This window comes from Cyprinus carpio, chromosome B21 (genome assembly GCF_018340385.1).
Source record: "Cyprinus carpio isolate SPL01 chromosome B21, ASM1834038v1, whole genome shotgun sequence".
NCBI classification, from domain to species: domain Eukaryota; kingdom Metazoa; phylum Chordata; class Actinopteri; order Cypriniformes; family Cyprinidae; genus Cyprinus; species Cyprinus carpio.
Window position 1 is genome coordinate 6,794,591 of NC_056617.1, and position 27,777 is coordinate 6,822,367.

Consider the following 27,777-nt stretch of genomic DNA (forward strand, 5'->3'; position numbering starts at 1 on the left):
CCAAAGGCTTAACTGCTTTGTTTGTTCAGATTGGATTCCATTTTGACTACAAACCCCAAACAGGGCAAAACCAAGCACACTTTTATGGTAGAAGGGCGCCCTCTGGTGTACACATTGGGTGAACTCAAACATGAAGTTGATCAATAAGAATACTATGAAAATAATAACTTTAACCCTCCAGATAAAAAAAATAGGTGGATGTGTAATGATTTTATAATTAATGATTAAATTAAAATAAAATAAAATGCATTTTAAAACATGAAAAATGTTTAAGCCATATTTTACATACATAAAATTAACACAATTCATCATTTATTTTAATACACGAGATATAGAAGATCTTATATCTCAAACAAATTTGAGATGTAGTCTATTATAATATATATGTATATATAAAAAAAACGGCTGAAGACTGTTGGTAATTAAGCTGTTTTAGTTACCACTGACTTTAATTGTATGAACAAATAATACTGAGATGTTTCCCAAATTATCTTTTATGTTCCATAGTTTATGTTAGGCTGTTGTAGCCTTAACATTTATGTGTAATAGATTTTATGTTGAGTCAAATAAAATATTTATTTCTAAAGCTACTATTTGTAATGTCCACTTGATGCCTTCTCATTTAACACAATGTCATTAAATTATCTTTTGTGGGTAATTTCACAGCCAAATTTAATTCGCGAATAATTAGATAATTAATCGACACGTAATTAATTAGATTACAATTTTTAATTGACTGACAGCCCTAATATATTTTATATAATGGATTTGATGTGAGGTCTGTTAGATAATATATATTATATTTATTTAATATAACTCAGTAAAAACATTAGATGCAGGGGAAGTAGAGCTAGACAGGAAATTGGAGGGAGAGGCGGACGACTAGGGACTGTCTTGAAATAGCGGCCCTGGGAGCACAACAGCTGTGTCATAAGTATTTACATATATAAATACAATCATGCCCAAAAATTTAACTACTATGATCTTTAGGTGTTACTGTATACTTTTGTGGTAATACAGTAGCACATTTTGCACAGCTTAAATGCTTGTACAATCTCACATACTGTAAAGCTTTTGTCCAGGTGACAAAGCTCACACATCGGTGACAGCAAAATCAGTAACAGTGGGTGCAGCTGGGTGGAGATTTTGAGGTTCATATTGTTCTTATCACAAAACACATCACACTCCAATATCTGTATTTGTTGTCATGCGAGTGCTGGAATGCAGTTGCATTCCACAGAGCCACTTCTGAGGCAGGGGACGTTTGAATGAAACCAAATAAGGAAAACAGGAAAGAACCATTGACCAAATGCAACAGATAGTGCAGTGCTTGAGTTTAGTATCCTGTCCTGACAGAGCAACCAAAACAACCAGATTAGATTTCTTTAAGGTCCATCTGTTTTAAGTCAATGAAAACTATCAATTCAACCCATTTTACTTCTATAATTTAATGCATCACCAAAAGAAATAGGAATTATCTGGGATTTAGAGATAATGAGAGGTGTGTGAATTGTGAATCGCTCTCTGTAATGGAAGATCAGATATTTGTCAATGAGCTCAGGATCTGTTAAGCAGCAAATCTTCCAGCATGATGTGATAGTCATCTCTCCTCTCAACCTGTGATTTTTTTTTGTTTGTTTGTTTTTTTTCCATGGAATTGGGCTACTTTTAAACTGTTGCCATAGCTTGATTTTCCCCCGTGGGTTAAAGGTTTGAAATGTTGCATAAATTACATCTGACTGAAATGCTTATATTGAAGTATTTTGCATTCTACCTGATAAAACTGTTCTAGAGGTTAAGTTTTGTGAAGGACAGCCAGTGGTAGGAAGCTTTTTAGCTGTGTTTATGATAGGGATGCATCGATCCGATACTCAGGATCAGTATCGGCTCCGATACTGGCTTTTTCTGCGGATCCGGTATCGGTCAGACGAGACCAATCCAAATCAGATATTGTGTGTATACTATTCTTTGTTATTGTTGAGCCCCACGAAATGACTACATGCTAAAGCACCAAAACGTTTTTGTCCACTATATTTCAAGTGTCCCGAAGCTGTTCCATAGTTCATTGTGATGTACAGATGAATATTGAAGTCATTAAATTCAAGTTCACATAAACTCTTCTCTCCGCTGCGGCAAGAACGTCTTTTATATTTCTATATAAATATATTTACTTGTTTTTTCATGAATGTATTTTACAATAATACAAAGAGCTATGTGAAACATTTTACCATAGTTTAGACTTATTCACTTTTATTTGTAAATAAAATATTTCACTAGATTTTATAAAATTATTGTGCACCTGTGATTTTTCTAGAGTACCTTTTGCTGCTGAATTATCCACTAACGTAGTTTATAATAGTATTTTTGTCATAGATTGTGATAATATATTTTTTCATTTGTTATTTTTCATTAAAATTAAGCTGTCTATATGTAGTAGATTGTGTTTAACACAAAAGAGTGACGATCAGGTCAACACAGAGAAGTATAGAAATTAAACATTTATTTTAAAAAAAAAAACTGCACTGGTACCGGATTGGATCGTATCGGCAGATACTCAGAATTTTCGGTATCGGATCGGATCAGTTCTGAAAAAAAATGGTATCGTTGCATCCCTAGTTTATGATAAATATGCTTAACAGTGACTGTAAAATATGTATATCAGGTATGGAAATTTTGATATTGAACGGAGTTGTGATATTTGAGATTGCGCTACTTTGGGCAATTTCGGCATTACTTTAACCACCAACCAACCACACCCCAACCCCCAGCCCCCTGCCCCACCCGTGCACTGACCTCTTTTTGGAAAACTAAAATATGGTTACCCTACAGTATGTGCATTTCAAGTTCTGCAGGCTCAGAACTGACAGTCTGAATAGAAAACATTGGAAAACAAACCAGGCCCTGTGAACGCTCGGAGGAGGTCAACTTGGAGGTCGCTCAATTAAAACACTGCTCTGTTTGTTTCAGAGGTCCTTGACTTCTAATATAGCTGGAGAAAGCTATCCCTTAACATTCCCATTCATCTCAATGGCAATTAAAACATGATTTACATGATAATTGCCCGTAAATTTTAAATACTATAAAATGTAAAAATTAATTTTGCCATAATTCTGGAAAACAGTAACATATAGAAAGCTCTAAATCTAATGGTCCGTTTCTGATGGACTAAACGCCACACAACTCCCATTTTGATTTAATGTGGTCTTTCAGATTGCACTTTCTTTCACTCATGGCTTTCCTATTGTGGTCTGGGTGGCCATAAAAGTTGGAAACACTTTTACTGGCTGAAGATACACAGCCCCAAAAGTACACAAAAGAAGTTTAATGTCGTAACAGCAATACCTTTGGACAGACTTCAACCTTTCTACTTTGCAAGTAGAATATCTCACACACATGCATGCATATACATGCATGCGTTTGACTCAGTTCTTTAAAAAAATCTGATGTTTTAAACACACAAGGTGTGACATTGATGAAAAAAATAAACTCCAGGTGTGATCTGGTTGCGTCAGCACATTATGATGCATAAAATAAAAAAAACTAAAATTAAATAAATTCTGTATTAAATGTATTAAAATAATATAAAAATAGAGATTTAATATTAATTTTGATATGCCAAATCTGACTACATTGCTGTCTCTTTCAGCTTTTCACACTTCCACATAATCTTAAAATTTGAAGTATTAATGACTTTGAAAGTGTCTGAAGGTACTCCTGATGTCCTGCGCAGCAATGTGTCTATATTTAGTAGTTTGTTCTCCATGTGGTTTGTTGACTGAGTTTCTGTCCAAGAGTCAGGCATCTGAATTCACTTTGCTGTCTGTCGCTTATTCAAGCATAACAAGTTCCAAAAACAAGTTCTGTTCCAAAATCTAGTAAGCTGCCTTTTTGTCTACTGCCTGCTACACAAATAGCATCCTGACGTGAAGCACACAGAGACCGAGTTGACAATCAGCATGCTGCATGCACAAAGAAATACAAAATTAGATTAGATAATTTTAGAAATATTTTTATTTTATTTCCTTCATTTATCATAAATGAACTTAGTTAGGGTTTGCTTTCTCCACAAATTGCAGTGCATGTGCCGATGCTTTAGAATTTGACCAAAAGTAGGTAGCTACATCTTTTTAGGGAGCACAATGAGGTCTAACACAATTATGATGCCAAAAAATGTTGCCTAAAGAGATAACTCACTAGGAATTGGAGCAGAGCTTTAGTGAATGGAAAAAAATAGAGCTCATGTTGCTCAAGTGTACACAGCTCATGATGTATGACATCATGCTTGCACAATGATTAGGCAATTAACACAGTAATATTTTTGATTCAGTCTGTGATCATGCTCAGATCATGCGGGAATCTCTTATATTGACTCAAGGGCACAGTCTACCAGGCCAGATGTTTAACCTCTAAGAGACAGAGAGCACAAACACTTGTTTGCATTAAAGATGAAGCTTTTGCATTCAGACAGTGTTCTGTATTAAGTCGACAGCTGAGAAACCTAACGGTGCATCTCTGAGACAACCTGCTGTACAAAAATACCCTCTCATGCTTTAAATACCCAATATTAGCTGCTACTGTAAATTGGCACACCTACATACTCAAACATACAGACATAGAAATAGTTTTGTGTGCTATTGGAACTGCAGGCTGATGGCACACATTCAGATCAATAGTGCGTCACTAACTGAGTGCACAAACTGCTGTAGATCAATACACTCAAATCACTTGACAACAGAATTAATGCTTATAAATACCCCAAAACTGTATTTCTAATAAAATGATCTCCATGTGATTTGTTGAATAATTTTTTGTCCAAGAGTTCAGTTTGATGTCACTTATTCAAGCATAATGTCTCAAAAAACAAGTTATGTTCCAAAATCTAGCCTTAATTTGAGATTTTCTATCCATACCAACCATTAAATTGCAGATTTAAATAAATAAATTAATAATAAAGCTACAAATCAGTCATTTTAAATGCTGCAGGTGAATTTAGGTATCACAGCTTTAAGATGACGGCAAAGGTAATATTAATGTAAAAAAAAAAATTTAAAATGTATGGGTTACGTGCACTATATGATAATTATACCAATATATGGTACTCATATGTTGCTTAACCTGGAAATGGATAACAACAGATACCAAGACTTGCCTTGAAGCTTTTAATAAGCTCCAATTAGTTTGACATCAGTCACACGTTTTTACCATTATCTTTGCTAAATTCTTACATTTTTAATGCTTTGTTTTAGTTTATTATTATATATTTGATATTAGCTTTTTAAAAAATCTGTCAAATTATATTATAATTATCATCATTACTGCAAGCTATGAGACATTCAAAATAATTATCAAAATATGTTCAACCAATATAAATGATTCAAATCAATCAAAATAATTGAGTATTATTATAGTTCATTAAAATCACTTAATAGGACAAAAATCAGGTTAAAATAAATAAACTTCTGAAAGTTATAGTATGCTTTTGTGTATGCACTATATATAGTTATATAACTTCATGTCTCAATAGGACTTTTTGTTACATTTAAAAAAATCTGCATGTAAATTAATGCATATTCTCCACAGTGAACGTGAGAAAGTGTCTTCCTTCAGCTCATTAACCTCAGTAGCTGATGCTGAACCAGGCTGGCATCTTACACAGTTGGATAGAAGCCCATTGAACAACATTGGCTAACATCAGCCACATATCAGAGAGCTCTGCTCATGCTCAAAATGACACAGCTCCGCATGACATCTGCATAACACCAGGTTTAGGTTGCAGGAAGTAAACTGGTGATATTAGCATCAAGAATGACAGTAGGAAAATTAATCAAAAGCAAAAGTAAAAAAACAAAGACGGCAATATCAAGCAACATGTTCAACTACTTAAACCATTTGGTATTTTGAATTACTTTTAGACAAAATCTTTGCAAATTTTGCACACAAAAAAAACATACACTATGAAAATGAGTTTTTAAAGTCCAAGAACATTTTAAAATATAAAGAATCCTTATCCAATCCAATAGAACCATAGGTGCAAATGAAGAGCTTGGTTCCAAATTGCAAAAAATCCATTTTGATCAATTTGAGTAAAAATGTGTTGTTGTTTTTTTACCAAGAAAGTGGCAAGATGAAAACCACTATTTTCTGTTTCAAACTTTCACATAGCATCTTTAGGTTTAATGTTTAGGTTATAATAACATTAAAAATTCAAATCCAGATTTTGATTTTCAAAGATTTATTATAAAAAAAAAATGTTTTCCCAAAATGCAATAAATCCATGACACTTTTTTTTTTTTTCATTGAATCAATATAAAAGTTACGTTGAAAATACACAACATAATAAGTTGACCCACATATGACAGTCTCTGAACTTGGTCAATACTAATCTAATATACAGGCACTGGACTAAAAATACATTCAATAAGTCATCGCTCACAAAATGAATTCAACGAGTCATCTTTTTAAAGCTATAAATTAATTACAACAATAAAATAAAATTTCATCATGAACAACAACATCACATTAAACTCTTCTTACCAACTAGCTACCAAAAGTGCATTCATCTTTGCCATGTTACATTAATTTAGTTGACAAGTGCTATACGCTGTATTAACAAAAACATTAATGGCATTAATAAAAACACTTACAAGCTACACAATATCGCGTTCATAATCGAATGCGAGTCATTTGCGATTATGAACGCGATATTGCATAACTTGTCAGTGATGTAGCCTACGGCTCTGTGTATTAAATGCCACTCCATCTGAAAGCACGCGATGGAGATTTATCACAGAACCGGCTTTACTGACGAGATGTGCATGACAATCACGTGCGATTTATCACGCAGCCCTTGTTTGTTGATCACAAAGTACGTTAGATGAGGAAAACTAGGATGCCGGGTATATTCATTACTGTCTAGAGTGCGTGGAATGGTGCCCTGTGATTGGTTGTTACTGTTTACAGTGCGTGGAATGGTGCGCTGTGATTGGTTGTTACTGTGTACAGTGCGTGGAATAGTGTGCTGTGATTGGTTGAGCGGATATATCGCATTCTGCAAAGAAAGGAGACTTGCATTTGTCGCGGTTTAGAAAAAAGGGAGAAAACCACAGACTGTATAAAAACATGACAGAATAACTAGGCGGATATCGCATTTTGCGTAAAATTAAAAATGGACTTTTCAATACAGACCACATAAAATATTGATTTTGCCGAAAACTTAATTTAAAAAAAAGGCGTTTATCGCGTTTTGGAACCAAACTCTTCAAATAGAGAACCTTTATTTTTAAGAGTGTAGGATCATTAATAGTCCACTGAATCACAGTGCTCTTTTAAGAAACACACCTAGAAACGCTATCGACAAACAACTAACGTACTGTGCATTGCAACATCTGGTATTTGTCATAATAATGCCAGTAAAACAGAGACTGAAGTCCTTAGTAGCTGCAGCTTTATTCAAGTGCTAAAAGTCCCTATAGTTCCACTTTTTGTAAAACATTTTCCAGCAATCATCATACATTCCAGCACTCCTCCTCCCTCGGATAGTTTCTGTGGGACCAAAGCCAAGATCTCCTGACCAGCACAAACTCAGACTCACATTTAAAAGCCCACGATCATATCCTCACACTGCCAAGTCAGTCACTGCACCTCAAACACAATACTAAACAAACCCATGCACACACAATTCTCTCTGAGACCTCAATACGATTATATCCAGTAAGCGAAACCTGTTGCTCTACAGCGACGTCCTGCAGGGCCGGTTGGTCCTGTGTGCCGCGGATCCAGCTGAAGATCTGGCCCATGTCTACCGGTGCTGAGTGTGTGACGGCGTCTCTGTGGCTCTGCTGTGTGTGTCTGCTGTCTGAGCTACAGCATGTTCCAGGGAGCAGTAGGGAGGGGCCAGGGCAAATGGGCAGGGCTATGTCACTTACTGGAGGCGGAATCAAAAGGAGGGAGGGAAGGAGGAATGGCTAAATAGAAAGCACGTGGAATTTAAACCTCCTGACCGAGATGTCTGACACTTTTAAAGCAGGGATGGCCAGGGCGTATGTGAATGTTCACACGGTATGATCCAAAGGTAAATGTTTATGGTTAATTTTATGGTGCATTCCAAAGATGTGCATACAGACACTAAAATTCTAGAACCAACAAAACAAACTAATTGAAACAGAGGTGTGGTAACTTATAATTCATAAAAACAAGAAGATATATGTGACAAAAGTGATTGTAGTGGGAAAAAGTGAACTTCCTGTGCTTTATTAGTGCGTCTGTTGGCGAGTGAGACCATGTTAAAGACATTGTAGACTCGACCCAAAGAGAGAATTTCACGTCATCTCATGTTGTTTCAAACCTGTATGACTTACTTCCCTCTGTGAGCAACAAAAGAAGATATTTTGAACAATGTTGGGAACCAAACTATTTCGGTTTCCATTAGCTTCCATATATTTGTCCATAAAATATTGGGAATCCGAAGTACTTAGTTACCGACATTCTTCAAAATATCTTCTTTTGTGTTGCACAGATGAAAATCAAGCAGGGTTGGAAGGACATGAGGGAAAGTTAATGATGGCAGAATTTTTATTTTTGGGTGAACTATGCCTTTAATGCATTAAAGCCAAAGAAATCTCTAAAAACACACCTAATCAGCATGTGTAAGCAGCAGAAAGTCACATTTCAAGAGAAGGAAGTATTATATTTTTACACTGAGGATCTAGCAAGAGTTTCTTATTCATCAGTGCACCAAACAATGTTTTTAAATGTGCAGAGCTGAAATCAGGGACTCGCACTTACGAAACATTGGTCCCATATGCCTAATCATGATGCACTGTATCCACCCCAAATGCTGAGAACAAAGCATGCTAGTTCAGTGAGATTTGTTGGGTGTGAACATGCAGTTATGCGTGCTAGACAACTAAAGACAGCCAATCTAGAAGTCAATGAGCATTGCAGTTTGTTTTTGTTTTTTTGACCATGAGAAATCGTCTTACCTACTAACTCTACCTGGAGTAAATTCATTGCCTGAAAGTAATTCAATAATCTTTCAGTAAATTGTGCAATCAAGTGTACATAAAGTAGTCTTAAAGTAAATCATACATCGTTGATGTTAAAATGTCATAAAAATGTAAAATGTGTTATTTTCACATAAGGATTTCAATTGAGTTGACTGAAAACAACATACTTTGATTTTTGTCATATTTCTGAGACAGGGCAGGGGATTTTTTTTTTTTTCTTTTTTTTCAGTTTCCATTTGGATAGCTATCAGAGATCAGGCTGGTATAAAACAAGGCTAGCTTTGCATGTTGCCTCAAGCAAAGAAACAATTTCCAGTCTTCTGTTTTCTGTGTTTTATTATATTATATGATCTTAGAAAAAAATCACAAATATGACATCTCTTCTTCTGCAAATTAGAATATTCACAATACAGCACAACCCATTCTACCTTACGATTTAATTTTAGGAGATATCACACCTCTCAACTCTCAAAGTCACCACCTGACTGGAAATGTTGACTTGCATTCCTTGGGGCTTCATTTCGACATATGAAGCCTTAATCAACAGCAGCACACTGAAACACTTAGCGTCAATCCTCATGATGTCGACTGAGAAAGAAGCCCAAAGGAACCTGATATTACAAATGACACAACATGGCTAATTATTTCCAGAGTGCTACTTAGAAAAACACAAACACTGCAATTAGATATCACCAGTCAGAGTCAAACAGAGGGCAAAATATACTAAAGGTGAAATTATACTAAATTATGAAGTCAATTTATTCATCCATTTTCCAGAATCCTGAATGTATTACAAATATATTACACAGCACAACTGTCTTCAACTGTTAATAATAGTAATAATAAATGTTTCTTAAATCAGCATATTAGAATGATTTCTGAACGATCATTTGACACTGGAATAATGGCTGCTGCAAATTTAGCTTTTACATCACACAAATAAATGACATTTAAAATGTAACTAAAAGCCATGATGTCCGCAATTGAGTAATTCAACACATAAAGGAACAAGTGAAGCTTGCCCTCTCGCAGAAGAACATCCTGTGTTTGTGCACACATGTGCACACACACATACAAGCACAATTTAGTGAAACAAAAAGTTCGACACACCCATATATCTTCCTGTAACTATCAGAAGCACTTAGACTCATGTAATGTGAACATTAAATGACATGAACACCTGAAGGCAGAAGACTACTAATTAGTAATGTTTTAAGCTGTTAAAAAAATCTCTGATCCACAGACATGTAAATGCATGAGATAATCTGGCATGCATAATTGCAGACACACCTGAGTGTTCCATCTGCGAGCTCACAGAGCAAGTCAAACCAGCTGTGTTATCTTGAGAAAAACTCAGTGATGTTCAAGCTTTTTTTTTAATTTTTTTTATTTATCCTCCTAAACTTTTCTATATTTATAATATACTAGCTAACATTATGCATGATATTGAGTTTAGCAGCTCTTGGTATTACCAGGCTGGTGCCCGGTGTTTGTCAATGTAACTAGAGCACACGATGAAGTGGAGTTTCAAGATATATATATAGCAACAAAATGTCCCTGAGAACATTTCATGACAGTCACGGGACACTGAAACATTGCAGCCACACCAGGGGCCTTCTAGCAAACAAGTGCATTCCTAGCTATACAAAATCAATATATTTAATGCACTGCATATTCATAAATGCATTTCACCACTGTCTCTTCAGGTATGGCTCTCTAAAGTAGATGGAGAATTGTGTCATAAAGGAATGCTGTTTTACATTTTCTGGGCTGGGTGTGCAAACATGGCAGAGATGGGTGATAAAACACTCATGGCTATGAAGAATTACAGTTCATATCTGCGACACTAGAATGATTAGGGGCAATAAATCATCTTAACTAAAGGTCAGTGACTGGCAAGGGCTTTTATTGTCCACAAGAGGGTGTCAATGCTCCATGAGAAGCTGAAGTATATTCTTGATGAATGGATTATGCAAGTTTTATGCAGGTATTACACATGCTGTTTTAGCAATTTAAATGAATTTCCATTATTTTTTCAGTCATTCACGGTTAACTGGATTCCAAACTTTGTTATTATTATTTAAAAATAATTATCTCACAGACATGAAATTCACAAAGCGCAATTACAAGCTAATTATTTTGCAGATAACAATACCCATATTTTTTTTCTATACAAATTAACCTGATTTTCTTAATTTGCATGATTTTTCATGACTGGAAAGCACAGCTTTAAAAATATAATATTTCCAGGTTTTCCATGACCGCGGGAACCCTCCGAAAAAAAGGTACAAAATTGTCATTGGGGTGGAACCCTTTATAAAGATAATCTTATGTACACTTTTGGTACTAATATGTAGCATTTACAAGGTACAAAGATGTACCTTTTGCCAGCTTCTTACCCTGTTTCCTCTGATAGTGTAGCACATTTGAATTCTGTTCTGAATTATATTTTTAAAATAAACTAAATTCTATCTTACCTGGAACCTTGAGGTCTGAGGAACACTGGCTTTTTGTAATGAAGTGTCACCTGTCTACAAAGAAATTAAGACACAAACAAAGAAAAGTTTCTTAGCACCCTGTCAAAATTTACAATAACCTGAGGGTTCAACATGCTACACCCAAAATGATTACTTAACACTCTATCTGAGGAATATGACAATACAAATCTGGGTAAAAAGCATTAACACAACCATTCTTGAGAAAATACTCTATTTCTGGCATTTATTCCTATCTAAATAGACTCCATTTCAGTCTTTTCTCGTTTGACTTTTAACTTTGATGTTACGCAGCGCATAAGCCATATGACATTCTTTGAATTCTCTTAACTCTTTAACAATTGCAAAGCGACTCCAGTATCCAGCACAACACTTGAGGAAACTTTACAATCCATGCAAACGCATTAAACCCTAATTTCATTACACCAAATTCGACAACGACCAACTTCTAATATAAACCTACTGTTGTTTTTTTTGTTGTTGTTTTTTTTAATAACTGAGCCTGTGTGTAGGCTACAAGTACAAAGATCAACTTAATCCTGAAGTATTTACATTTGTCAACTCTTTAAAGGACCCTCCTTTGAACTCTATGACTTTTTTTTGCATTGGAAGTAGTAGTTTTCTGTGCAGTTCAAATCATGGCACGGATCTACTTACGATGCGCGACCAATACGCTGCGTACGCCATGGCGGAGGACGAATCGTTTGAAGGGTAGAAAGTTTTCTCGACTAACTTCCTTGAATTCCGTTCGCCTGCTTCTTTCATTCAAGTGAGGTGCGCTGCTGTCTCGGTCTCAGATAAAGCCACTCCCGTGAGCAGAACACTGATAATTACAACAAATAATGTTTGGGGCGGTTTATCTTGGATTCAGGATGTGGTGTAGGCTACTCTTTTGCATGTCGATGCAATGTGAAAGTTGCTGCTTGAATTGCACTGCGCATTATAAAAATATGCAGAAAGGATGAGTCCTTGTTTTATTACACAAGCATTCCTCTGCAGTGATTGCGCAACACTGTGGTTACGGGGTAGGCTATTTCTGTTTCTCTATGCAGGTACTTTAATTGCAACGAAAACATACTCAGAAAGTCTAACACTTATTTGTAGCGGCATGTCTTAAAGTCCCCATGAAAACAAAATGTAAGTTTTTTTAGCTTTTAGTATTGATATGTTAGCCTTAAGTTCATGAATAAGCTGGTGTGTTCCAAAACAATGTCAAAATTCACATTTAGGAGATATAAGCATTCAAAACTTACAGTCTCTCACTTCAAATGCTCTCTAGAATCTGAAGCGCCCACCCCCTACGCTATAAGAGATAGATTTAATCGTCACTTGTTTACAGAATTTGTATTTTCTGTATGGTGAATGGCACGTAGTGCACTATATAGGGGACAGGGGACGATACAGACAGTGTAGATGTGTTTTCCATTGAGGAAAAAGAATGGTTTCGCACTGTGTCACGCTATCAGAGGCACGAAAGCACACGGATCACATGCACGCGTCGGTGCAGACCACAAATTGTATTGGACCTATTTGAATTCTACACAGAATGCTATATTTTATAGCAATATGGATGTGATTGTGGCTGTCATACCCTGTCAAATGCGGCTTTACGGTGCTCAATGGCTCTGAACAGTCGGGCCAATCTGTGGTATAAACAAACGCTATTGGCTATTTTAAAAAGGGGCGGGGCTGCTTGATATGTCCTGCCCATAGACCAGGGATAGGGAACTCCGGTCCTGGAGGGCCACTATCCTGCAGAGTTTAGCTTCAGCCCTCATAAAAACTCAGCTGCCTGTATCTATCTAGTAATCCCGAAAACACTGATTGCCTTGTTCAGGTGTGCTTAATTAGGGTTGGAGCTAAACTCTGCAGGACAGTGGCCCTCCAGGACTGAAGTTGCCTATCCCTGCCATAGACTGTATGGTCCCGCCCTGTCTTCCTGTTTCAGTTAAAATGATGTCAACACACAGAATAACACTGCATGTTTCAAAGCATTTCAGGGGACCTTTAAGGCTTCATGAGATCTAACAGTACATTCACACGGGGCGTCTGCGTCGACGCTTGATGGAGGGCGTTTCTGAAGCTTGGTGCTAACACGACCGTCATAGTGACAATAGCCAATTATATTAGTTTTCTGGTGTTGTATGAAAGCGATTGGTTAGCTTCTGCACCAGGGTATTTGCATAAGGCAATCTGATTGGCTGACGCCTGCGTTGGCGCTTGAAAAACCAGGGCGTCAACGCCTCTCGTTAACTTTGAATGGAGTGACGTCAAGCATTGCCGAAATTAATTGTGGGTCCATCGTGTCATGTTGGGTCCGTTGCTCGTGGCAGAAATTGAAAAATTTTCAACTTTTCAAGCACCAATGCAGGCGTCAGCCAATCAGATCACCTTATGCAAATACCCTGGTGCAGACACTAACCAATCGCTTTCATACAACACCAGAAAACTAATATGATTGGCTATTGTCACTATGACGGTCGTGTTAGCACCAAGCTTCAGAAACGCCCTCCATCAAGCGTCGACGCAGACGCCCCGTGTGAATGTACCGTAAGTTTGCACGTATTCCTGCGAATTTTTAAAAACAGTCTCTATTTGACCATGCAGTATTTCAACGTTAACAACAGACCTTATTTTAACAGACCTTAAAGGGTTACTCCATCCCAAAATGAAAATTTTGTCTTTAATCACTTACCCCCATGTCGTTCCAAACCAGTAAAAGCTTTGTTCGTCTTCGGAACACAATTTAAGATATTTTAGATGAAATCAGGGAGGCTTGAGACTGTCTCATATACTGCCAAATAAATAACAGTGTCAAGGTCCAGGAAAGTATGAAAAGCATATATAGTAGTAAGGCTTTCCTCTGTGTATACATATCCTTACAAGTGCAATTTTAGATTTATTATTTGTGTCCCCTTCAAAAATTGCTCTTGAGAAATGTTATGTTTATTGTCCCCCCCAACTGTCAGATGAAATTTACGCCCCTGCTACGGAGCAGCGCACATGACATGCGGGGGAAAATCATAGCCACGAATTAATAATTTCCGCGATTTATAACTGCGAATTAATACATCGTAGAAAGAAATTTGTGGCCACGATATCTTTTATTCTTTCCCCACAGCCCCATGTCATGTTAAATTGTGCTTAATTTCACAATTAAGTAACTGTTTCGAATGATTTACAAGTGTTTAGATTCACTAAAAAGTACCAGATTGATTCACTGAAAAAAATAACGACTCATTTGAATCATCCGTTTGGGAATCAAATTTCACTGGTTGCACTGTATGATCTGATTTGCCAAAGAGAACCGTCTCCTAAGAGTCAATCCTTCAAGAATCATTCTTTACTAGTCACGCTGTAGTTGCGAGAGGCCCTTATGCTTTGATTCACTCAAAAGAACTGAATCATAAGAGTCATTCGTTCAGGAAATAAACTTTGCTGATTGCTGTAGTTTTTGCTGTAGATTTATGCGGCACTTCCACCGCTGGAACTTTACCCAGGAACTAGGGACTTTGGGCTGGTACTCGGTGTGTTTCTACCGCAGGAACCAGGATCTAAATAAAGTTCCGGGTAAAAAAATGCCCCTCAGAATGTCCCTGCTGGTGAGGTAGTACTTTTTCAAAGGTCCGGAACTTTCATGGACGTGACTTAGGCACTTAACATGCTGATTGGTTAAGTTCACGCAGCATTGTGATTTCAACCACCATTTATTCTGATAATTTTCAAAATATTACTGTTACTGAGTCATGAAATGTAGTTTTAAAAGTATTTCAGGTGACAATGTAGTTGTTTAAACCTCAAATCTGCGGTTTATTTATAAAGAAAGCACCTATTTAAAAATGTGTTTTGCCGATTTCGGAGACGATCAGTGCTCATGTATCAGCCTAGAGCTGTCTCAACTCGGCTAGTCCTTCTGACATTTGCCGCTGGCTCTGGTGTCTCTTTAGAATCAGAATCAGAAGAGCTTTATTACCAAGTATGTTTACACACAAAAGAAATTTGACTTGACGACAGGAGCTTCCAGTGTTGAAGAAAGTACACACATAGTGCAGACATACATAGGAATAACACAGTAGGGATGTAATATAACACTAATATATATATATATATATATATATATATATATATATAAATTTAATAAAAAACAAATATTGTGACGTGTGTCCCGAGCGCTCGTCAGCGTCGCCCTGGCAACACAGCGGAATCACCGGCACTAGCTCGTCACGGGCTGAGCGGCCGCACCTGCAGCTCATGAAGAGGCGTCTACTTCAGCCGGGGAGGAAAGCAGTAGGGTGAGCAATGTCTCCCGACACAGAGCCTAATTCTTTCCTCCTCTGTCACAGAGAGCAGCGTGTGACCGTCAGCCCCAACCAGGAGAGCACCGCACGGGATCCACCACTCAAGGCCCAGAGAGCACGAGGGAGTTGGAGCACTACGCAGAGCACTGTCTTCACTCAGAGCACCAAGTTATCAATAAATCCACCCTTCGGGGATTTTCTCTGTCCATCGGTTGTCGTGTAGTTCCTCACCTCGCCACAAATGGTGGAGAATGCGGGCATAGTGTGAGGTGAACACCGACAACCGACCCCTGAGGAAGTCACCGTCACCCATTTTGTTTTCTTTTTTTGTTTTTTTTTTTGTTTGTTGACATTGGTTTTTTGTTCCCTCTGCTCTGTTTCCCCAGGCGGCCGCTCCTCCCCCCGGCATGGAAGAGCTGCTTAAACACCTCACCGAGGTGAGCATCCGCCAGCAGCAAATAATGGAGCACATGGCCTCACGTCAAGGAGACGCCGAACGCGAGCTCGCCGCCCTCCGTACCGCCGCCCACCGCATGCCGCTGCCTGACCCCCGTGTCCAAGCCGTACAGCTGATGCCGCGAATGACGGCGCACGACGATGTGGAGATGTATATGCAAATGTTTGAGGCCACCGCGATCCGGGAGGCGTGGCCAGAGGACGAGTGGGCCAGACTTCTCTCGCCGCTGCTGACCGGGGAAGCGCAGCGGGCGTATTTCACCATGACGGCGGAGAGAAGCCGGGACTATGAAGAGGTGAAAAAGGAAATCCTGAGCAGAGTAGGCCTCTCCCCAATCTGTGCGGCGCAGCAGTTCCATGACTGGGCATATCGAGCTCGACAGCCCGCTCGCGCCCAAGCGGCAGAACTAACCCGGTTGGCCCACCATTGGCTGTTGACAGGGGGTCCCTCCGCACACAAGGTAGCTGAGCGTGTGGTGATCGACCGACTCCTCCGCGCCCTCCCCCGCGCGTTGAGGCAGGCGGCTGGCATGAGGAATCCCACCGTTCTCGACGAGCTCGTGGAGGCCATTGAGCTGGCGGAGGCCGCCCAACACCGGGAGGTAGGGGAGCGAGCGCGCCGCCTTTTTCCCCGAAGGGTGGTCCAGGAGCGACGCTCGCCGGAGGGCACCCAGCGACCCGTGAGCAGGCCTGCGGTTCCCGGCCCCCAGGACGAACCGATGCCCACCGAGCCGCCGCGCTCCCCAGGACGGATCTGGCTAGCAGGCTGTTCAATGCACAACCCGCCGCCGGAGGCACCACGAGCCGAGGTGCATATCAATGGCCGGCCGTTCATCGCCCTCCTCGACTCGGGCAGCGGGGTAAGCCTGATACAACCAAACTGTCCTTCCGCCCAGAACCGGTTCCAGAGCCCGGCTGGCGATAACGTGCGTGCACGGGGATACCAGGCAGGTACCGGCACGGCGAGTGACCATCACCGCGCGACACCTGGATCCTGGCCCGTCGAAGTGGGAATCTTAAAGGACCTACCGGTACCCGTTCTCCTCGGCCGGGATTGGCCGGGGTTTGATCAGCTCCTCACCTCCAGCACACAGCCTGCTAGCCGGGCCGGGGACCGCCGACGCCGGAGATCAGCAAGGCGCCCTCGACGACGCCCCGCGCTGCTGACATCGGACAGCCCGCGAGGAGGTGAGTCCCCCCTCCCCAAAACTCTAACCTGTTCTTTGATGTCTTCCAGCAGATAGCTGGAGGGGGAACGCTCGCCAACGAGCAGCGCGGGGACGAACGCCTCAAGCATTGCTGGTCTCAAGTGCGGGTGGCGGAAGGAGAGGATTTACAACCGGCTCCCCACCCCACTCCCCATTTCGTGGTTCAAAACGGCCTGCTTTACTGTGTCGCGCAGCGAAGGGGGGAGGAAAAGACGTTGCTGGTGGTACCGCGAAGCAAAGTCCAGACGGTGTTGGAACTCGCCCATGCCCACCCGATGGCTGGCCACCTCGGCGCTCAAAACACTGCGCAACGGATCCGGGATCGCTTCCACTGGCCAGGACTGGAGGGGGATGTCAAGCGGTACTGCCAAGCTTGCCCGACGTGCCAACGGACATCGCCACATACTCCTCCCCCCAGCCCGCTGATCCCGCTACCTATCATAGAGGTGCCCTTCGAGAGCATCGGGATGGACCTGGTGGGGCCGCTGCCGAAGTCCGCCCGGGGGCATGAACACATCCTAGTTATCGTGGATTATGCCACCCGCTACCCAGAGGCCATTCCCCTCCGCAAAGCCACCGCAAAGAACATCGCACAGGAGCTCTTCTTACTGAGTAGTCGTGTGTTGGCCTACCAGCGGAGATCTTGACCGACCAGGGCACTCCTTTCATGTCCCGGATCATGGCTGACCTCTGCAAGCTCCTCAAAGTCCGGCAGATCCGGACCAGCGTATACCATCCACAAACTGATGGGCTCGTGGAACGGTTTTAACAAGACCCTTAAACAAATGCTGCGACGAGTCGTGGCCGAGGACCAACGCGACTGGGACCAAATGATCCCGTATGTGCTGTTCGGGATCCGGGAGGTGCCCCAGGCTTCCACCGGCTTCACGCCCTTCGAGCTCCTCTTCGGCCGCCAACCCCGAGGGCTTCTAGATGTCGCCCGGGAAGCTTGGGAGCAACAGCCTGCGGTAGGTCGGACCACCCTCGAGCACATCAAGGCCATGAGAGAGCGGATCGACAGGGTCATGCCATTGGTCCGGGAGCACCTGTCCAAGGCCCAGCAAGACCAGCAGCGCCTCTTCAATCGGGCCGCCCAACCACGGGAGTTCCAGCCGGGAGACTACGTCATGGTTCTGGTCCCCACCTCCGCCTGTAAATTCCTGGCACGCTGGCAGGGCCCATACACGGTCACCGAACCGGTAGGACCCGTCACCTATAAAGTGCGCCAACCGGGTCGCCGAAAAGAGGAGCAGCTCTATCATATAAATCTGTTGAAGCGCTGGGTGGGGACCGGACCCCAGCTCTCGGCCCTCGCCACCACCTCTCCCGTGGTTGTAGGCATGGATCCCAATCTCTCCGCGGCCCAGAAGACGGAACTGCAGCACCTGGTCGGTCAGTTCTTGGATGTGTTCTCCCCCCTGCCAGGGCGGACGACCGTCATCCAGCACGAAGTCCGAACACCACCAGGAGTTATCGTCCGGCAGCGACCCTATCGTGTCCCGGAGGCTCGGCGACACGCCATCGAGACAGAGGTACAGGAGATGTTGAAGTTGGGGGTAATTGAGCCCTCGTGGAGTCCCTGGTCCAGCCCCATCGTAATGGTCCCGAAGCCCGACGGCACCCTCCGGTTCTGCAACGACTTCCGCCGCCTAAATGAGGTCTCTGAATTTGATGGCTACCCCATGCCCCGAGTCGATGAGCTCCTGGATAGACTGGGAAGGGCCCGGTTCATATCGACTCTCGACCTCACCAAAGGCTATTGGCAAGTCCCTCTGTCTAAGGATGCCAAGCCCAAGACAGCCTTCTCAACCCCCAGTGGCCACTGGCAATACCGGGTCCTTCCCTTCGGCCTGCACGGGGCACCCGCCACCTTCCAGAGGCTCATGGATGTCCTGCTGAGGCCCCATATGGCCTACGCCGCGGCCTACATCGATGACGTGGTCATCCATTCCGAGACCTGGGGGGAGCATTTAGAGCGGCTCCGGAGGGTGCTGCTGGAACTCCGCCGGGCGGGGCTCACCGCCAACCCCCGGAAATGTCACCTGGCTCTCTCCGAAGCCAAGTACCTGGGCTTCTGCGTGGGTCGCGGCCTCATCCGGCCCCAGGAAAATAAGGTGACAGCTATCCTCTCGGCACCGCGGCCCACTACCAAGACCCAGGTACGAGCCTTTTTGGGGTTGGCGGGATACTACCGGTGTTTTATCCCTAACTTCTCCTCCTTAGCCTCTTCCCTGACAGATCTGACCAGGAAGGGGCAACCCGAGAAGGTAGCCTGGAGTCCGGAAGCGGAAGAGGCATTCCAGCAGGTGAAGTCAGCCCTCACCACGGAGCCAGTCCTGCGAGCCCCCGATTTCACCTGCCCCTTCCTGGTGCAAACGGACGCCTCAGACACCGGGTTAGGAGCCGTTCTCTCCCAGGTCCAGGACGGCGAGGAACACCCGGTGATCTATATTAGCCGGAAGCTGACCCCGACCGAACAACGGTATGCCGCCGTGGAGAAGGAAGCGTTGGCTGTCAAGTGGGCAGTCCTGGAGCTTCGCTATTACCTCCTCGGCTGCCGGTTCACCCTGTTGACCGATCATGCGCCACTGCAGTGGATGGCCCGCGCAAAGGACACCAATCCCAGGGTGACCCGGTGGTTCCTTGCGCTCCAGGACTTCCACTTCACCGTACAACACCGGGCGGGGACAGCCAACGCCAACGCGGACGGCCTCTCCAGGATAGGGGCAGCTTTCGCAGGTCTGTCAGGCTCCACTCCCCACCCTCCCATATCTCCCCATTGTTCCGCAGGCGCAGGTCGACGCTTAGGGGGGGGGAGTGTGACGTGTGTCCCGAGCGCTCGTCAGCGTCGCCCTGGCAACACAGCGGAATCACCGGCACTAGCTCGTCACGGGCTGAGCGGCCGCACCTGCAGCTCATGAAGAGGCGTCTACTTCAGCCGGGGAGGAAAGCAGTATGGTGAGCAATGTCTCCCGACACAGAGCCTAACTCTTTCCTCCTCTGTCACAGAGAGCAGCGTGTGACCGTCAGCCCCAACCAGGAGAGCACCGCACGGGATCCACCACTCAAGACCCAGAGAGCACGAGGGAGTTGGAGCACTACGGAGAGCACTGTCTTCACTCAGAGCACCAAGTTATCAATAAATCCACCCTTCGGGGATTTTCTCTGTCCATCGGTTGTCGTGTAGTTCCTCACCTCGCCACTATATATATATATATATATATATTGTTATATATATATATATATATATATATATATATATATAAAGGAATCAAAAAATTAAATAATGTACTATATATACAGAAATAGAAGTAGAGGAAAAAAAAAAGAAGTCCACGATCATCTCCACAGTTTTGAGAGTGTTGAGCTCCAGGTTGTTAAGACTGCACCAGACAGTCAGCTGCTCAACCTCCTGTCTGTAAGCAGACTCGTCTCTGTCCTTAATGAGGCTGATGTCTGTAGTGTCGTCTGTGAACTTCAGGAGCTTGACAGAGGGGTCCTTTGAAGTGCAGACATTCTTATAGAGAGAGAAGATCAGTGGGGAGAGAACACATCCCTGGGGGGCGCCAGTGCTGATGGTGATAGTCCTGGATGTGAGTTTGCCCATTCCCACTAGCTGCTGACTGTCTGTCAGGAAGCTTGTGATCCATTGACAGATGGAGGTGGGCACGAAGAGCTGTGTGAGTTTCTCAGAGAGAAGGTCAGGCATGATGGTATTAAAGGCCGAACTGAAGTCCACAAATAGGATCCTTCTAATTCCCAGGTCTGTCGAAGTGTTGCAGGATGTAATGCAATCCCATGTTGACTGCATCATCCACAGACTTGTTTGCTCTGTAGGCAAACTGAAGAGGATCCAGCAAGGGTCCAGTGATTTCCTTCAGGTAGGCCAGGACCAGTCTCTCAAGTGACTTCATGACCACAGACGTGAGAGCGACAGGTCTGTAGTCGTTAAGTCCAGTGATTTTGGGCTTTTTGGGAACCAGAATGATGGTGTAGTGCAGGGATAGGCAACTCCGGTCCTGGAGGGCCCCTATCCTGCAGAGTTTAGCTTCAGCCCTCATAAAAACTCACCTGCCTGTATCTATCTAGTAATCCCGAAAACACTGATTGCCTTGTTCAGGTGTGTTTAATTAGGGTTGGAGCTAAACTCTGCAGGACAGTGGCCCTCCAGGACCAAAGTTGCCTATCCCTGGTGTAGTGTTTGAAGCAGCAGGGAACTTCACACAGCTCCAATGATCTGTTGAAAATCTGTGTGAAGATGGGGGCCAGTTGGTCAGCACAGACTTTTAAACAGGTAGGTGAAACACCATCTGGGCCTGAAGCTTTTTTAGATTTCTGCTTCCTGAAGACCCGGTTCACGTCCTCTACACAGACCTTAAGCACAGGTTGAATGGTGGGGGAGGGGGGTTGCTGGAGTGGTAAGTGAATGTGTGAAATGCAGATCGGAGCGGATGGGGGGTGGTAGACTATCCTTTTCAAATCTGCAGTAAAACACATTCAGATCGTCAGCCAGTTGTTGATTCTCCACAGACAGTGGGGGAGGTGTCTTGTACATACAGAGCAGTCCATACTGACGCCGGATTGTTTGCTGACAGCTCTTTTCTCAGCTTTTCCGAGTATTTTTTTTTAGCCACTCTGATCTCCTTTGTTAGTCTGTTCCTGGCCTGGTTATACAATATTTTATCCCCACTTCTGTAAGCATCCTCTTTGGCATGACGAACCTGTTTGAGCTTCCCAGTAAACCACGGTTTATCATTATTAAATGATAAGAATGTCCTGGTAGGAATGCAAATATCTTCACAGAAACTGATATATAAAATTACAGTCTCTGTGAGCTCATCCAGATCGGTGGTTACAGCTTCAAAAACACTCCAATCAGTGAGGTCAAAACAAGTTTTTAGTGGTTAAACATCAAATATAAATAGGTAATCTTTGGTCTTTATTCAACTAATATGTTAATAAAACGAAAATAAAAAAGAGGCAATACTGTTTGATAAAATTTTTAGTTTCATTGTAATGTAGGCTATATAGGCCTACACATTTCCCTTAATTTCCATTTCTGCGGCTATTAATATGTTTAAATGAAAACGAAAAGAGGCAGTGGTGTTTGATATATTTTGTCTTATTGTAAATATACAGTGAGGAAAATTGAAGTAGCCAAGGCGAGCTGACTGATGTTATCAAGTACGCTGCTGTTTGCAGAATTACTGGACTTGTGTCGACCCGTCCGCGGGAGACCACACTTCCGAGTCAAACTCGCAAAGTCCGAACTACCGAGGATGCAAGTCTGAAATTTGCGTACTTTGTATTGAGAAACGCGCGCAGACCTACGTCACCAGACTATTTGCCTAATCTTCACGGTACTTTAGGAAATGCAGAAAGCAACAGGTCTGGGGTGAAAAAATTCCTGGGAAAAAAGTTCCTGGTACAATTGTTACAGGTAATTTCGGTGGAAATGTGGCAATAGTAAGACTGTTCACAGAAAAGTTCAGGAAGCACTGTCAAAGTTCTCACGTAGCCTACTGGAAGTTCAGTTGTTGGTGTAAAAAGCAATCGGTTCTGTATAATACCAGTTTCCAACCTTAATCATTTTGTTAACTTTTACTGTGTTATACAGAATAGCTACTACAGGGTAGTGCAAATTGCATGTGGGAAAACATACCTCCTTGTTGTTTTTCTTATGACCATTACATCTCTTTCTGTGCGGCGTGTCTGAGGAATAAGATCACAGGCTTTAAAAACACAACACAGCTTTGCTTTCACCAGAGGTGGGCTTGTGGCACAGTATTTGCTCCTCCTGCAAACTGTGGAAAATCAGTCAATCCATGTGTGCATCTTCAAAAATCAAACCGTGTGTGCAACTTGCAGCGTGTCAATGTGGATTTGCGTTTGTTTCGAGACTATTTGTGTGGCTACTGTGTGCGCATGCACGTTCTTTGTTCTAACAGTGTCTAACTTTCTTGAAAGTACACATCTAGATGTATTTATTATTTGTATTTATCATTTTAATGTGTTGCATATGCATTTTCTGATTAAGCAAACACCCCCTCACCCCCTCGAACGATTGCTTTTTCTTCTTCTCCCTGTCTTAAAGGAATAGTTCATCACACTGTAATATTACTCATTTTCTTCCATGGAAAACAAAGGAGAAAGTCTGAAGAAATTCACTCCATGTGTTTAAAATGAATGGAAACTGAGGCTTTCAAGTCTGAAAAAGGATGCAAACATTTTCTCTATCTTCTGAAATACAGTGGGGAAGTCATGGCCTAGTGGTTAGAGAGTTTTGACTCCTAACCCTAAGGTTGTGGATTCGAGTCCCAGGCCGGCATTACCACGACTGAGGTGCCCTTGAGCAAGGCACCGAATCCCCAACTGCTCCCCGGGCGCCGCAGCATAAATGGCTGCCCACTGCTCCGGGTGTGTGTGTGTTCACTGCTGTTTGTGTGCACTTTGGATGGGTTAAATGCAGAGCACAAATTTTGAGTATGGGTCACCATACTTGGCTGTATGTCACGTCACTCACTTTGAAACCATGTAATGGCTAGCTCAAATGAGTTTGGAATGACGTGAGTGTGAAATTGGACTGTTTTCTCTGTGTCTGTCTCTTTCTGGTTATTGTTTTCCTCAGACACACATGCACAAGAAAAAAAGAGAAACCCAGCCATTATCCCCTCCTGTGTGAAACACAGGAAGCAACAGATATTCAAAGAAATGCTCTTCAAAGATTTCCTGCCAGCATTCTTCAGCTCAAGCTGGAGATATTATATGCCCGGATCTCACTCAGAGAAAGCTGCTGGTGAGTCACACAGGTGTGACACAATTTTTCTCTTGTTCTTCACTTAAAATGATTTCCCCTGCAGTTCACTTTCTGTGACAGGATGATTAATTCATGCTGCATTTTAATCTACTTTGCCTGTAGTCTTAAACCTAATATATACTTCAGTTTTGATAGTGTAGAAACAGATTGTTGCTAAAATCTGTCTGCCAGTTAGCTGCTTAGTGAAACTAATTAGATAAACTGAAGATAATGGGAATAAATATCTCTTCTTAATTATGAGTTAAATGAAATGTCAATGGTTTGTTTGTTAGGGTAAATCATTGACTTAAAACTAAATTCTCATTAATTAATAGGGTTTTTTCATATGCAGGCAACTGCTGCATTTTTGTTCCATACAACCCTCTACAGGTGCTGCTCATATAATTAGAATATCATCAAAAAGTTCATTTATTTCACTAATTCCATCCAAAAAGTGAAACTTGTATATTATATTAATTCATTACACACAGACGGATATATTTCAAATGTTTATTTCTTTTAATTTTGATGATTATAACTGAAAACTAAGGAAAATCCCAAATTCAGTATATCAGAAAATTAGAATATTGTGAAAAGGTTCAATATTGAAGACACCTGGTGCCACACTCTAATCAGCTAATTAACTCAAAACACCTGCAAAGGCCTTTAAATGGTCTCTCAGTCTAGTTCTGTAGGCTACACAATCATGTGGAAGACTGCTGACTTGACAGTTGTCCAAAAGACGACCATTTACACCTTGCACAAGGAGGGTAAGACACAAAAGGTCATCGCAAAAGAGGCTGACTGTTCACAGAGCTCTGTGTCCAAACACATTAATAGAGAGGCGAAGGAAAAGATGTGGTAGAAAAAAAGTGTACAAGATAACCGCACCCTGGAGAGGATTGTGAAACAAAACCCATTCAGAAATGTGGGGGAGATTGCTTCAAGTCAGTGCTTCAAGAACCACTACGCACAGACGTATGCAAGACATGGGTTTCAGCTGTTGCATTCCTTGTGTCAAGCCACTCTTGTACAACAGACAGCGTCAGAAGTGTCTCACTTCAAAAAGGACTGGACTGCTGCTGAGTGGTCCAAAATTATGTTCTCTGATGAAAGTACATTTTGCATTACCTTTGGAAATCAGGGTCCCAGAGTCTGGAGGAAGAGAGGAGAGGCACACAATCCATGTTGCTTGAGGTCCAGTGTAAAGTTTCCACAGTCAGTGATGGTTTGGGGTGCCATGTCATCTGCTGGTGTTGGTCCACTGGGTTTTCTGAGGTCCAAGGTCAACACAGCCGTGTACCAGGAAGTTTTAGAGCACTTCATGCTTCCTGCTGCTGACCAACTTTATGGAGATGCACATTTCATTTTCCAACAGGACTTGGCACCTGCACACAGTGCCAAAGCTACCAGTACCTGGTTTAAGGACCATGGTATCCCTGTTCCTAATTGGGCAGCAAATTCACCTGACCTTAACCCCATAGAAAATCTATGGGGTATTGTGAAGAGGAAGATGCGATATGCCAGACCCAAGAATGCAGAAGAGCTGAAGGCCACTATCAGAGCAACCTGGGCTCTCATAACACCTGAGCAGTGCCACAAACTGATCGACTCCATGCCACGCCGCATTGCTGCAGTAATTCAGGCAAACAGAGCCCCAACTAAGTATTGAGTGCTGTACATGCTCATACTTTTCATGTTCATACTTTTCAGTTGGCCAAGATTTCTAAAAATCCTTTCTTTGGTTTGGTCTTAAATAATATTCTAATATTCTGAGATAATGAATTTGGGATTTTCCTTAGTTGTCAGTTATAATCATCAAAATTAAAAGAAAAAAAAACATTTGAAATATATCAGTCTGTGTGTAATGAATGAATATAAAATACAAGTTTCACTTCTTGAATGGAATTCGTGAAATAAATTAACTTTTTGATGATATTCTAATTATATGACCAGCACCTGTATTGGCAAACTTTTTTTTTTTTTAACTGACCCTATTAAAAATGACTGCTTTAATTTTTGTTTGTTTGTTTGCAATACCCCACTATGGTGACCATAATGTCCACCAGAATATAGACTAGTTGCTGCAATTATTGTTACCACTGCAATTTTTCCCCCAAAACTTTTTTTTTTTTTTCAGGGATGATAAAAAGTTACCCCAGTTTATCATAACTCTAATAAAATAGGTGTTTAATTGTCTGAGAATATGGTTAGAGAAACGTTACCCATAATTAAATACACTCTGTGTTGGTGATTTAAGCCACATAATAAACAACACATTGCCATAAAATTCCAGCAGGTGGCGAGATTACCCTATTTCTCAGTTCCTTTTATACATTGCAAATTGATGTAATAAAATAGATACTATGATCATTTACTGTTTATATTATTCATTGTCTTTATCAAAAACCAAAATATTAACATAAGAATAAAATAAAATTAAATCCAAAATAAAAAATTAGACATTGTATATTCCTATATATTATGCCTGATTTAGATTATATTTGTATAACAAAATAGTCCAATAATTGTGCACAAAAATATTGTTCACCGGAAAAGTCATTTCTGTTAAGAGACCATTAAACCATGTGTCTAATGATTTAATATTGTGTGCCCGAGACAGGTTGTGTCATGATGAAGTAATGGCCACTTCTGCCACCTTTTTATTTACATCATCGCTATTGGTTTTCATTTCCCAGCAATCTATAATGTAATCAGTAATGGCAGCAGCCAGGAAGGCAGTGTGACTCATTCTTTACAGAACACCCTGAGGAGAAGTGAATCCACATCCACACTCAAACCTGCCATACCGGTAACATCCTGAGTGGAGCCCTCATGTTTGCAGGAACCTCTAAACGCTTGATAATTACAGACACCCTGTGACAGTGATAACATTCACAAAGGCACAAAGGCACTAGCGGCTGAGGCTTTTCTGTCCGTTTATCTGTGTGGGGATGAAGGTCCTCTGCCTCAGATAAGACAGCAGGGACACAATCATTTAAAGGGGGCTGCTGGCTTGACTCTTTTTTATTCATTCAGTTCTGAAGGCACCACTGTAGTATCTATTGACCTGTAGTTCATGAAATCAACTGTTTGTTTTGTGTCCACGCCAGTGGCTGGGAGTATTGATTTACTAAAACCAATTAAATGAACAAGTCTTTCATTCTACAGAGTCTCACCAGAAACATTATGTGGCTTACATGTACTTGTCTTCACAACCAATGAAATCCTATTTAATTTATTGAAATGACAATGGATGTTGATTTAATTTATCGGACATGCGTTGTTTTATGTCAAATTGAGTGACAAATTTGCATTGTTGTTATTGTTAAAACTTAAAAAAAAAATGTTTTGTTAATTAAAAAAGCTCATATATTCATATAATTTTAAAATGCAACTATTACTTAAACTGAAGAAAAAAAACTTGAACTTGTGTTTATGTAAAGATGATATATATTTTAATTAAGGCCTACTATTTATATAATATATGAATTACTCAAATAAAAATAAACTAAGCTA

At 41.7% G+C, this 27,777-nt stretch overlaps 1 protein-coding gene and 1 long non-coding RNA gene across 19 annotated transcripts in view; one reads left to right on the forward strand and one right to left on the reverse strand.

Annotated features, from left to right (window-relative positions):
* Window positions 1–12,394, reverse strand: part of cast (calpastatin) — a 31,340-nt gene extending 18,946 nt beyond the window's left edge. For 4 of the 17 annotated variants that reach the window (XM_042748008.1, XM_042748005.1, XM_042747998.1 and 1 more), the window contains exon 1: window positions 7,722–7,879. In XM_042748008.1, coding sequence (XP_042603942.1) covers window positions 7,722–7,796 — 75 coding nt within the window. In that variant the 5' untranslated portion in view covers window positions 7,797–7,879. Of the gene's footprint in view, window positions 1–7,691; window positions 7,880–11,482; window positions 11,537–12,157 lie in introns of those variants that run through there. The other 13 variants (XM_042747996.1, XM_042747991.1, XM_042747990.1 and 10 more) reach the window with 9 other exon arrangements.
* On the forward strand, window positions 7,958–27,528 carry LOC122141250. 2 transcript variants are annotated; one of them, XR_006157630.1, is made up of 3 exons: window positions 7,958–8,071; window positions 24,091–24,258; window positions 26,958–27,526. It is a non-coding gene; the product is annotated as an uncharacterized LOC122141250 (long non-coding RNA). The 2 variants fall into 2 exon arrangements; XR_006157629.1 differs by lacking the exon at window positions 7,958–8,071 and adding an exon at window positions 10,716–10,889 and having other exon boundaries at window positions 26,958–27,528.
* Window positions 27,529–27,777: the final 249 nt, after the last annotated feature.